At 40.4% G+C, this 14,189-nt stretch overlaps 1 protein-coding gene across 3 annotated transcripts in view; it reads left to right on the forward strand.

Moving 5' to 3' along the window:
- Positions 1-14,189, forward strand: part of LOC119737097 (E3 ubiquitin-protein ligase TRAF7-like) — a 103,788-nt gene that overhangs the window by 65,955 nt on the left and 23,644 nt on the right. For all 3 annotated transcript variants that reach the window (XM_038211190.1, XM_038211188.1, XM_038211189.1), the window contains 6 exons: positions 3,542-3,583; positions 5,696-5,818; positions 11,012-11,064; positions 11,705-11,856; positions 12,059-12,098; positions 13,115-13,231. In XM_038211190.1, coding sequence (XP_038067118.1) covers positions 3,542-3,583; positions 5,696-5,818; positions 11,012-11,064; positions 11,705-11,856; positions 12,059-12,098; positions 13,115-13,231 — 527 coding nt within the window. The remainder of the gene's footprint in view (positions 1-3,541; positions 3,584-5,695; positions 5,819-11,011; positions 11,065-11,704; positions 11,857-12,058; positions 12,099-13,114; positions 13,232-14,189) is intronic.

A 14,189-nucleotide genomic window follows, 5' to 3' on the forward strand; every position in this document is an offset into this window, starting at 1 on the left:
AATGATATGTGTACTAAAAGAAAGCTCATTGATTGGGCTTTCATATCCTAGATTTTGAACTTCATTCAAAAATTGGTCCTGCCATTTGGGTTTAGTTTGTGTTTACTCACCCTGTATTTATTCCCTGAACATGCTGAAGAATCCATTCAACCACCATAGAGTGCTTGGGCAGGTGTGGGCAGTATGTGGGGAGTAAACCATTGCAATTTTAAGTGGGATGGGGACTAGTGGTTTAGCAGGAATATTCCAAACTGCCAGCCTTAATATACTCTTATTTTTCTGCTTTTACATACATGTAGATATGAAATTCAAGTTTTATCAGTTAACCCTTAGTCACGTACCAGTAGCACCCAAAACCGCCCTGCCTGGTACTCCCTGTAGTACCCAAAACCAACCGAGTCCTCTGTGACTTTATGAATTCTTTAGTATTTTGTATAGTACTAAAGTTGACAGTAGCAAAACTACAAGTGGATGTAGTTTTGTTGAAATGCTCTGTTGTACGGTACATGTATTTATCAATGTCTGTCTTTGCATGCAATATTCTTATTATGATTGACATGGGGAAACACATCATATTCAGGATCCGGGAAATTTGTTTTTCATGTAAACACTGTGTGTAGCGTGTCAAGAAGCTTTTCGTTTCCCCTCGAATGCCCCCCCCCCTTCCCCCGGGGAAACACTTCGTCAGCTTTTCCTGATCGTAGGACAAGTTTATTGGCTTGCCAGGCAAACCAAAGGAGGCAACTTTAGTCTCGGCAATTTTCATTCATGGCACGCACGTTGCAGTCTCTTAATTATGTGAGGTGCCAGTGGCCTAATTGGAATCTGGTCCATATTTGTTTTATTTGGGGGGGGGGTGTTTGACTAAACTGTGTCAAAGTACGGATGACTATTAATGACTAATGATCATTGCTGAGTGACTGTGTTGCACATGTTTAGATAATCAAGAAGATACTTATAATTAGCCAAAACCACCCGCCCATTGATTGAATCGTAAAAGCCTACATCCTGCAAATGGTGTTAGATTAGTTGATGGACTGAAGACTGAAGTTGTGGTTTTTGAACCACACTTTGGGTAGTTCTGTGCAGTGTTGGTTCAGCGCTTGTCGGAGCTGTGTGCTGACTGATGCAGAAAATCTACAGACATGTATTGTAACTATTATTTTAATTAATTTCTACTTCTGAAGTTAGAACTTTTTGCTATGTTTACTGCTTACAGAATGAAGTAGAAGACGCGTCAATTGGTAGAAAGTGAAATACTGAGCAGCGTTATGTACATGTCAATTTCATTTGACTAGCTACACATGTACATAAAGTGCAGAGCCTTCTTTGAAATTGGGTCCATGCGATTTTGCTAATCCAGTTTAATTGATTTAAGCATGTGGAAGTTTCCGGGAAAATTTAAAAAACATGTATGTTTTCCCAGTGGAGCATTTCGTCGGGCTCAGGAAATTCACCAATTTAGATGTTCTAACTTGTCCAATTCCAAAGTCTTCCTAATGAGCAGTAATTCAAGGACCGTACTCAAATCCCTCCTCCCTCATTCCCCGCCTCCTCCTTCCCATTTAATCCCTCTTGATAATGATGATCACTGCCTCTCCACGCCCTGCGACATCACCGGAAATCCAATCTATTGTTATTCCCTGACAATGCTGTTAGTCGAAGACACTCCTGTGGGTTGACATAGTGGACTGTAATCCGATGTCTTAGACTTGATCCTTCAGTTAACTGAGCTCCCAACCCCCACTGAAAGTCACTGGTCACCTGGTGATCCGTCTAGAGATGTCACGTTCTTAGAACCAAGCTGGTAGACAGATGAATCAGATTTAATCATTTTTCATCATGTACTGCCAATTTTGTTTCGCAATTCTCTCCAGGATTTTGAAAGTGTCTCAAAGCAAGGATGATACCATGTTAAATTGTTCACCTGCTACATGTACCGGTACCAGTATTATGGCAAATAAAACAGCTCCATTTGAATCTGGGTCTTTCTGTACATTTAGGGTCCAAAGTGTGACGTTTTGTCTTGTCCCTGTTACCGGTACCTTACTTTTTAATTTGCCATTCAAGTATCATTAGAATTGACTTCAAACATTTTTTTTTATTTATCGGGTAGGTAGTTTGCTATAGACCATAATCATGTTGCGGCCATCTTGCCTTCCAAAGCGATGCTGGAAGGAAAACTAGTCTGGTTCCTTTTTGCGCAAAAAATATTATCATTCAATACTGTTATGGAATACAGGTAATATGACTGAAATGATGGCATGATAAAGGTCTATTCATAATCACTCTCAGTGGATGACTGCATTAAGGAGTGCATCAGAATTATACAATCATAGATATATCAGGCGTAACAGGGACAGGAAGAAAGGGTCCCCAAATGTATGGAATGACCCATCTGTGACTTCTAGGGACCCAAGTGCCACTTCAGTGGCTCTAAAGAGAGAGAGAAAGAAAGAGTTGGGAGAATCTGCCTCCATACACCTTGGGCTCACAAGAAGATTGCTTACATGTATTCAGAATAAACTAGTCATGTGTACTTTGTGGTGGTAGTCAATTTCCAAAGGAGAATTTGAAGTCAAGACAATTTCTTTTTATCAACTACAAACATGCAAATTTAGAAAGACCTGTTAACAAAAACAATGGAAGGACAAGCAACTGTGAGCTTGCCCCCTCCCCCTTGCGGCTCCGCCCACAATTTCCTTACCCCCTCCAAGTTCATTTCAATCTGTCTTGCTTAGTCATGACACTTTCCCACATCTCAAGTGAAATGCAAGTTTAAAACCCAGCTGAGGGTTGATAATCGCGCACATCCTCGAGAAGATAAACCGATACAGGTGAGTGGGAAACCTCGCGTTTGTCACAATGACTCGCTGCGCCACATTTCTTAGGAAAAAAAATCTGCCTTTGGGCCCCGCCCAGTTTTGTCATCCAATCGTATTTGTTTTGTTACGTAGATTAGCCGCACCTGGCTCAGACAAAGCCGTAGTCATCCCGCCGCTCATTCTGACAACCGTCTGCCACTGGTAACCACATACCGAGCACCGAGTCCAACAATAGGTTATTCAACACTTAGTCATGCTGTCTGCGATCCAATAATCCCCACAAAAAAAAATCTGATTTCGTTTAACTGATTAAGACACCACTTCCTCTCTCCCCGCCCATGCCACGGTGACCGAGCGCACTCCACAATGATTCTCTTACCGATCCCCCGACCCCCGATAGACTTTGTAACCAAATAATCCCACCACACATTGCTCATCATTCCCATCTCACAAAGGACCCCAATGTCATCCGGTTTTGTTGAAAGAGGCACGTGTTCTTCACGTTCGCTTTATCACATCGTGGATCAGTCCAACCAGTCTAAGGCAACAAAAGTCACTCTGTCTGTTTTGTCCGTCTGATCTTCAAGACAGACTCGTGCCTTTAACGCAATTTCCTCTTTTTTTTATTGTCTTCGTTGTGCACACCGACTGATTGTTCATTGTGTTTGGGAAACTGTCTCTGAGTATCAACTTCCTTTTTGTCTTTTCCGATACAGACTACCTAGATGAGAACATGAGTCGCATGGAGAAGTCGCTTGGTAAGCATTTCAGTTTATTACGTTTATTTTATCTCTCCTGTTTTTAAGTCTTAAGTTTGAGAACATATTCAAAGGTGTGTTCATATTTCTGTAATCGGAAGAGTAAAAATCAGTGCTTGATATCAAAATGTATTGCATTGTGATTTTGGGCATGACAGAAGGCGTGGGCGGGATAACCTCATCCAATGAAAGAATATTCATTTGCACACCAGTTTTTATCAGTTGCTATGTGTTACCATTCAGCACTCCAGACTCAAGAACCATTGAGTTTCAAGAAAAAGGGTCTGGGAGCTAGATAAGCCAATGTAAAAATATTCCCGGATGTCCGCGAACACCTATGAGAAAATACTCAGAGCTTGTTTTTTTTCCCACCCATTTTCCTGCTTTCATTGCACCAGTGAAGACCATGTTTAAGCAGAAGGTCATGGGTTTGAGTTCCAAATGAACAAGCTTGTGAATTTCCCTTGAATGAAAGTGCTGATTAAACAGCGAAGGGTACAACCCCGTGTTGAAATTTTACACCTCTATCACTGTAATTTGTCTTCCTTGTCGTCTACCAAAGAACTCCACGGCAAATAAGGTGAAAAAATCGCGTGGGCACTTCCGGTCGGAACGCAAATACATAATGATTATATCTGGTCATGGAAATTTACATGCATGAAAAAGAATTTTACAGTTTGGGACAAATGTGTAGGAGGAAAAGTTTTGAAAGACATTCCCACGAAAAGTAGAATCTGGCAGGGACTGTAAACCCACTTGACTTGTTGGCCGGGGTAGGATTCGAACCCTTGCTACAGAAGTGGAATGCAGAGTATCACTTTGTCAACCTGTCTTCCCTGAAAAATCCCATGTGTTGAAGCGGGTTTACTAAGTTAACCAAGAACAAGAAAAAACGCTTTTTGACCACTTTTGAAAAGACCTGTGGACGGAACACACAGCGTGCACGTTCTGGTTTGTGAGCAACACATTATATTTTGAATATGCATTAAGCCATAGCATCTTCGCATCAGGTATTGTTGTCATTATGTTCCAATGTCCCTCCAAGTGGTCTCCCCCAACTCTCCTTTTGGCACCATTGAGGGGGTACTTATGCACGGAGCCCATAGACAAAAACTAAACAAAATGTACAGTGTACTCTAAAGACCCAAATAGCCCTTTGCCCTCAGAAATCATACAACCGATTAGACTAACTCAAGTGGACATATATTATCACTGGTTATTAAGACTTGGGCAGTTTGAGCACTGGGCACAGATGGGGCCAAAGAATAAAAGGGGGGGGGTTATACGTGTACCTTGACCTTGTCGCATGATGATAATTCGTCGTGAAGCCGCAGGGCTACTCTGATATGGGTTTGCGTGAGAGTGTGGTTTTATGGGAAGGGTCAGCCTGTCCAGTTTGTTTTGGGGGTTGAGGCTGATCTGGTGAATCTTGCTTAAAGCAGAACTTAGTGCTTACCAAATTTGTGATTTGGTCGATGGTTGATTTGAATAGCAAAACAGCAGATTATGTCCTGCCTTATGACATACCGGTACCGGTATGTTTGAAATTTCTGAGAGTTTTGAATTGTATCTATGGGCAAATCCAGTGTTATGAAATGTCTGTGACAGAGCTTTTAAGAGTTCAGTGAGTACACTTGAAGATATAGTTTTCAAATCTTATCCATCATCTTGTAATGGTCAAGGAGATTGCAGACCAGGAGTTTTGGATCCTTTCTGTGAATCACTAATTAGATGACACCATCAGGGACATTACACCTTTCATATTAATGCTTTCATAATTCTTACAAGAAACTTGACAGACTCTTACTGGGAGGATCAGTGCAAACTGAAAATCAAAAACCTGTCTTAAAGCGTGACATCCATAATGGTTGTCTACAGTGCTTATACCGGTATCTCATTAATTAATTCAGCTAACATTACACTAACCACATCATGTTGTACGTTAAGGCCTAAGCTGGAGTTCCAAATGTATACAATTTGCTTTCACTGCCAGTATTTTCTTTTGTTGTTTCAACTTGGTCTTGGGCTTTAAATGCAAAGTCCGTTGTTAAACAACCATAATTCAGAACTGACTTTATTCTTGCAAGCTCATTTTTTGATTTCTCATTGCAGTGGAACTGGACGAGCAGAACCGCAGCATGTCGGACGAGTTGATGGATAACAGAAGGAACTACTCAATGCTCAACTCTGAGCTGTCCATGATTAACGCTCGACTCAACTCGGGTGCCGCAGGAGGTGAGTCATCCAAACAATAGAAACATTTGTCCTGACAATGTGTTTGCAATGATTCTCACTGCTATAGACTGCTCAGAGGGGGCTAACACTGTACATTCAGGAAAGCCCCCATCAGTGGCTGGAACATTGTAGAAAGCAACAGTAGCTGGCAGAATGCATTTATCAATGAAGAGGGGCCTTTGTGAGTGTACTCGGAATGGTCTATACTACATGTACAAAGCAGTTTGTATGGGTGGGTTATCCTTTACGACTGAGGACTTGGGACAGTGGGGTGTGTGCGATAACAATAACCCCAAGGACCTGGGCACTAGTCCTCGGGAGAATTTCATGTACAAACCTTGTAGGAGCTGTCGAGAAAAAGTTAGTACAAAGAAAAGGGAACAAAAGAAGGAAAGGGGCAGGTCCTCATGAGTGTAGTAAAAATGAGCTTGGTGTGTGCAGGTGTGTGTCAGAACACGTACATGTAGTGCTTTTTAGTGGACTTTTAAGCCAGAGACGACAATAGGGTTCACGATTGGGTGAAAGTCCATTGTTGGAAATAATCTGTAAAACCAATCAGGGTTCTTCCCAATAAGTTGGAGTGCCGGTATCTACAGTAGGAGGTCCACAATTCTAGATGTTTACTTGCATGGATGTGTGTGTTCGTACCGTAAGTTGCTTATTAATATCCTTGATATGCCCACAGTGCGCAGTACTGGTAGGTGGGGCCTAGTGGTTCGATCTATTGGAGTTTTGAGTTTGGAAACACGGAATGAAAACACTTGAGCTGTAATTCTTAGGGGGTTACTATGTACATGTGTGTCCCGGGAACAGGATGAAAATGATAGCAAAAGTGTATTATGATGCACAAGTAAAGTATTATTTTCTGAGTCAGTCACCAGGCGACCTCCACGTGATTTGAACCAGAGCGACCCTTAACTTCTCTTTCACAAATTGACACAATGATTTGTCTTCATCATAGCAAGTCATGTTTGACCAGGATGTCATGTAGCCCAGGAATGTCAGAATATAAAATGAATAACTTGACTGGCTTTTAATCGTAATGCTAACTTGCTAGAGGTGGTAGGAGAGGAAATCGGAAGCCATACATTTCCTCAGATCCCTCGATCCAAAACTGTCGAGTTGCATGTTTCAGGCCATGGGACTTGCAAGTGTGAGAATCTAGATCATCCTTACCCTGACATTGACTCCAGTTTAGGTTTCCCGAGGCGGCAGAGTGATTTGCCCCAGTTTTTTTTTCATGTCCAGAGTTCATGATGTACATGTAGTTCCGTTGAAATAAAGAAGAGAGTCGTCCTTGATTGAGGTGGATGTACTTTAAGTTACCTTGATTGCATCTTTCAGCTCGGCCAATTCAGGGAAATGACATTCATGGTATTTGCGTAACTTTTGCAAGGCAATTTGGAAATTGCACGAGCAACTTGTTTATATCTAGTTCAACTTGTGCTGCAATACAGAATTGTATCCAAGCCATGAGTAACTTTGTGTCAGTTACAAGCTATCGTCTGAGACACTTGCAGAATTCTTGAATAGAAAAGCAGAGCAGATCCTCTGATGCCTTTGCTTCACTACATGTATATAATGTTTGGCAATCTAGATTACAGACAACTCACAAGGTTTTTTTTATATTTTATTTTTGTGAGAGAGAAATAGTCGCCAATCACAAGGCCCTTAAGGGCCACTTAAGGTGAGGGAGCCCTACACAAAGAAGGAATGGAACAAGAAATCTCAGAAAAAGAAAAAATACTGTAAAAGTAGAAAGATAAATATTGACATTACGCTTAAACTGGGAAAGATCAAAATCAACTGGAAAAGAAGTTACAAGTAAGGAATTCCGTAGTGAGGTGGTGCGTGGGAAAAACTACCGGTAGATGATTTCTTAGAATTTGATTTAATACTCAAATATTTATGTCCATTAAAGTCCATTGGAAGGAAGAATAGGAGAATTTTGGTGTATTTGCGCCAAGTTTTGGATATTATAAAATTTGTGAGAGTTATCTTGCCTGACTTTGGTGAGTAAACAAATCTTCTGAACATTTAGACTTGAATGCCGTAGTAGTCATTAGCTAGAAGATCCTCACTATTTGACTTATGAGCCGTTAAAACTCACAGTCTGTCTGTTTTGGCTGAGAATCAGTTGTACAGTTTGTACATGTGAGTCACACTGATGTTTGGCTAGAATTCAGGTTTGGATCTTGATTTATGGGTGTGCTTGGTATTCTCACAGCAAGGTGTTTCCACTGCAACGCTAAACAAATCCAGTGGCAAGTCTCACAAACTTTATCCAGTTAATTTCCAGCTGTGGACCGTCAGGTTTAAATTGATGACTTTCTTGTCCAGAATATGTGATAATCAGTTCCATACTGTACGTGAATAACCTGTATAATATCCTGTAGTGTCAGAAGTGGGATCAGGATTTCTGTTGTCCATCCTGATTAATGAGATATTTCAACAGAGCCGCCTCTCGAAGAGCCACTCACTTCCAGCCCCGGTCAGAACCTGTTGACAGCTTAGACGGTTTTCTTTTCTCTCTCGTTGCACTCAAAGGCTCAGATTCTGTAATTGACAGCATGTGTAGTGTCCTGTAAAGTCCTGCTTTTCCAAAGTGTTGCGTTTTTGAGGAGTTAACACAGTTTTCCTTTTTCTCTGGACGTGTGAGGACATGGCAATCTTGGCACCTTTTAGACTGAGGACTGGAAATTTTCTAGATGCATGTCGTTTTGTCATTTTTCACATTTCTACCACCTTGCCTCTCTTGTGGATGCCCTGTTTTTTTCATGGTCCAACGGTTATGGCGTGACTCACATGCGATGGTAAATGATTTTGAACCCAAAATGGAACATGGTTCTTGTGTTCCTGGGCAAGACACTTTACTACAATTGCTTCTTTCTACCCAGGATATAAATGGGTATACCTGTGAGGGTAGAGACCAGATTGCACTGATCTCGAGCTGCCGCAGAAAAAATGGTCTCATGGCCTGATGAACAGGGGTGATGCTTTGAGACTTCGATATAAGGCGCTATTACAAGCACCACATCTTTATTATTATTGATGGTACATGTAGTATCATTTGAGTTTGTTGTTTGCACGACAAACAACAAAACTCAGTTCTAGCTCTTCAAATTAAAAGTGATACAAATTAAAGGTAGCCTTCCAGACCTAATTAACGAATTAATTTCTTTTTCACCATGGATTGTACTCAGGAATTCCTATTTTCCTATCAGGATGCTTGACTTAATGTGATTATGAACTTGCTAATTATTGACAGTAAATTATTACAACGGATCAAACTTCATTATCAAATTATCGCCTTCTTCAAGTTCGTCATCTTTGTGTGGACTAATCCTGTTACGCTTCTCAGATATGGAGGTGAGACTTTTGGAGTCTTGAATTTTATGCTTCAAGGTGTAATAATTATTTCTTAATAAAAGAGGAGTCGCATTTGAGGGTCTTACTGTCCGCAGAAACATTTCGAAGGTTCAGTAAGATCAAATACATTAGAAATTTTATGGCTTTATGTATTTTAATTTTCTGCATCAGTGGATAATGGATGGAAAATATTTACCCTTACTGAAAAGGAGTACTGGTTTTGAAGTGAATCGTGTCCACTTTTCAAACTGTCTTTAAAAAAAATCAGTATTTCTGATTTTTTTTTTTTGGCCTCATGATAAAGAACTTAAACTAGGGATGATGGAGAATGACTTGTGAAAACGTTTGATTTCCCGTCAATTACTAAACATTCCGAAGGATCTTATGACTCTTATTTATTTGCCCTTGAACAGACCCTTCAAGGAATTTCAGTGCCTAATTTGATCCATCTGGTATATTTGGATCATAAATTTATGACCAAAATCCTTGAACTCGATGTTTGATTTATTTAAATAGTTATGAAGATTGCCTCTGACAGAGTTTTATGCCATCATATTTTTGGGGGCAATTTGCGGAATATAATCTAATGCTCCCTTGGGTATAAAAGACATGTTTGCTTTTATAAATATATAATCTGCGTTTGATTACTGAGTGAAATCACTCGTCACCTTGTCCGAGAAATTCGTTGGGGGGGGGGGGGAGGGGGGGATAAGATGAAGTTGGGGCAATCTTGTGGTGAAAGCGGGCGGCAGGAAATGTCAGCCTGGAAAAAGGAAGTTGGGCTCGCTAGCCTTGTCCTATCTCAGCGTAATCTTGGCATCAGCTCTCTCTCATCAAGAGAGTTTTTTCCCCCTTTTTGGGGGGATGAATTTGCCCTTGTGAAGGACTCCATTATTTTGCCTGTAATGAACCCTACCTTCATGTTCATGCACACACGTGTATACCCTCCCTCAGAATGAGTAACTGAATACAGCACTGTAACTTAATACCCCAACATCCATTTGGGGACGATTCTTGCCAAGTTATTTTGGGAACAAATTGATTTCAGAGGAAATTGGATCTACAGAAGGAAATTAAACAGGAATTAGACAAAAAGACTGCTTTAAATGAAGTATGACTCGGAAAAAAATCGGAACTTTTGAATTACAAATGTAACAGTCAAGGGTTTAAACAGATATGACAGACTGGAATCTAGGTAGAAGTTGGAGAATTATCACAAATCTTTCTTGAAGATGCACATTTTCCGCGAAATGTGATTGGATAAAGGGCATTGTCAATTAAAATCAAATATTCTTTTAGATCCATCTAGGATTTTTGTAAACAGTTGATTTTCATGGGATCCGTTGGTTCGAGAGGCATCTTGCAGTTTTTACTGCAAACTCATGACATGTTTGAGATTTCATTGCCTGAGACTTGCTCCCTCTACCAGTATCTTATGATCAGTTTTCTTGTTTTCAGAGAAATCTGAGCCCAGGCCTTAAAAGTCTTTGATGTAGGCTATTTTATCATTTTCCTCTGCCAATTTTTGCTTGTTATAGGATCGACCTTAAGTTGCAAACATAAAAAAGGGGACCTCTGTAGTTAAAAAAATACATAACTTCAGAAATGAAGTGCAAGTGTGGATTTTAACAAGTTGATATTCTGTAATGTAATTGACAACTGTCTGGTTTGACCACTTCGTTCTACATGTATTTGACAGATTGAACAAGTGTTATTGATCATTTCCTTGTGCATGCATGTACATTGCATTTAAACATCAAAACATTGACAGTGATTTAAAACTTGACATTATTTAACTTTGTTCCTGTCTTTGTCTCTGTGCAGTTTATGATCCACAACAAGTCTTCAAATGCAAGGGAACGTTCGTTGGACATCAGGTATTTATAACACACTTTTCATTTTGTTCCCCCTAAAATTTGAGGTGACACTTTCCATAACTTAGCTTATTTAGGAAAATTTGCCACAGTGAGTGATTTTGTGGTCCTTGAAAATGACAAAATGGTTTTGCTTGTACATAGCATTTAAAGGCCATGATAGTCATGGCATATTGGAAGAGTTTTAGTTGAGTCTGCTTCAGGGTCCAACAAGAACATTTTGTTTTTTGTACATGTTCACTGAAATATTTTCAGATACATGTGCTCCAGATATGTGGGCTTTTATTATGGATAGGTATCTGAGTATTTGGGTTTAACAGCGTGCTGAAAAAATGTCCAAGAATTTGCAAAAAGACCAATATGCAAATCTGTATACATTTCTTGACTTGGGAAACAACACGTGCGACTCTCCATTTCCACACTGCATGTCCAACCGTGTGCGTTGTGTGCAATGTGACGCATTTCGGACTTTTGTGCACGCATGTTGGACATTATAACCACAACTTTGATTGGTCAAAACGTTTTATGGCAGGGCTTTAATTGGTCTATTTTCGGCCGTTACAATTTCAAAGTGCCCATCCCGAGCAAGGAAAAATGTTCTGTTTGACAGCAATTTCAATTTGTCCTTGGTTTATCGTATCAGGGCCCCGTATGGTGCTTATGTGTATACGGCGACTACCTCTTCAGTGGTTCCTCTGATAAGACCATCAAAGTCTGGGACACCTGCACTAGTTACACCTGTCAGAAGACGTTAGAGGGACACAATGGCATCGTGCTGGCACTATGCACTCACGGGTAGGCTGAACATTGCTTGCATGCAATTTTGCCCTTTAATTGCCCACAAAGATGGCTGCTATGCAAGTGGTCTACATGTATTTAATGCCAAAATTTAGTGCAATTGATAAGTAGCTTTAAGAAAATTGGCCCAGATCACAGTCTGTCAATAATGCATGCATATAAATAATAGCAATTGTTTTTTCTCCCGTTCTCTGTTCAGAAACCGATTATTCAGCGGGTCTGCAGACTGCACAGTTATTGTGAGTGAAAGAAATTAGGATTCCTCTTTTATCCATGCTTCATTACTGTGTTCAAAATCCCTTTGAATATGTTTGGATTTGCATTTCTAAACACATACATACTGAAATTTGTATCCTTGTGGAGATATTTTTTTGTTCTCGTGTACTAAAGTTTTCGAGGTTGAAAGTACAGTTTCAAAATGCTCTTATTTTAACCAGATTTAATTTCCTTGGCTGAAATTCGGACTTAATATCCCTTTTCTAAAACTCTACCATTTGGGATAGATCAACATACCTTGGAAATTCCTAGTTTTGAGTAATTTTGTGAAAACCTTGTGGAGACGTATTCATCTATAGAAATTGCCCTGTGGAGACGTATACAATCTTTTGTTCCCTATTGTGTGCATGTCTCCAGAGGGCACGGTGTATCAGATCATTGTAACATGTTTAAACACTTTTTTGTTCAGTTCATGGATGAATACGGTCATGTGATGACTGTACACTCACGGGGCCCCCTTCAATGGAGAAACCATTGTGCACACTATTGTACAAAGCAACTGTTCAGTGAAGAATTATCTGAACAATAGCTAGCACAATGCTTTCGCCATTACAGGGGGCCTTTGTGATAGAATTAATAGCATGCCGGGATTGGTCAATAGTCTTCTATAGGGAAAACTCCAGAGGTGGCTTGGGTGTGACTTGAACCCATACCTCTTACTTTCTAGTGCACTTGTCTTACCACAGTGCTTGCCATGGTCGATTGACGGATTCAAATCCTGTAATTTAGTGGGCACTTTTAATCAGTTAAACAAGAATTGTTATATTCCTATATTGTTTGGAATTAGCCTTTTTGAGATACGGCGGACGCAATAGGAGGCTGCTATTTGGGTAAAAACAAAGCAATTTACCCAAAATGAATAGCGCCGTCCTATTGTGTCCACCGTATCTCATAAAGATAATGGCTATCATATTAATGAATTTTTTTATTTGTTTCAAATCTATTTTAGTTCATAACGATTTTTTGTTTGATGTTGTAGGTGTGGAATATTGACACATTAGAACAGGAGAAGATGATACAGGCTCACGAGAACCCAGTCTGCACGTTGGTTGCGGCTAACAACATGCTGTTCAGTGGCTCACTGAAAGTCATTAAGGTAAGCTGTAGATACCAGGCTGTATCCAACGCCTGCTCAGTGTAGCAAGATCCATCGGGCCAAACTGCCTCAGAGTCTGTGGTCACCAACTGCAGCAGGGTACAACTGGGGCATTGTTCAATAGGACTAGCTGTCATTTTTTCTGAATTGGTCGTTTATGCACTGGTGTTGACGGCTCAATGCAGCAAGGTGCCACAGACTGTTACACCTGATGCACTGTGTTTCATCTGGCAGGGTTAGGGTTAATTTGATAAAATTGGATTCCTTCTCTACTGCATGAGCCTCATAGTCCAAGTTACTTAGGAATTTAGAAAAAGGCACGTCATCAACACTGTAGCTTGGACCAAGAGATTAGGCCCAGACCTCAATGGCCTAGAAAGCTGCCCATTTCACTAAAAACCTCTTCTTCTCCGTGGACCCTCGAGAGAAGTCACAAGACTTTGTTGCGAGGAAGCACCCACAACACACCCATTTCTTGTCAGAACTCCACCTCTCCTGAAAAAGAACAATATTTTCCAGTCACTGACCCCCTTAATTCTCTCATGGATTATTTTTGCGGGGCCTGTCATTTTTTTCGGGAAATTGACAAATCTATTTTGGGAACCCCAAAAAATAAAATAATTGCCGCTGACTTTGAGTATTCGGATGACTGGCAGGTGAAGTGATGGCCTTGCAGTTTGTATGCATCACTTGATGAGGCCAGGCATGGCAGGTAGTCGGCCTGAGCTGACAAGTCTAGGGATTGTTCCTGGCATGGTTTTCAAAAGACTGATTATGAGCTTAGGATGTCTGACATAAATATCACTAACTTCGAGACAACATTTGAAATGATGTCATGAACAGTGGATGAAACGATACATGTAGCTCCAGCTGTGAGCAGAAATCAGATGATGGAGTTGTGCTGTGTTAGACATGTTTTTCATTCAGTATATCAGATGCTAGAAAGATGGGTATCTTG

This window comes from Patiria miniata, unplaced genomic scaffold (genome assembly GCF_015706575.1).
Source record: "Patiria miniata isolate m_02_andy unplaced genomic scaffold, ASM1570657v1 HiC_scaffold_3, whole genome shotgun sequence".
Classification (NCBI taxonomy): Eukaryota; Metazoa; Echinodermata; class Asteroidea; order Valvatida; family Asterinidae; genus Patiria; species Patiria miniata.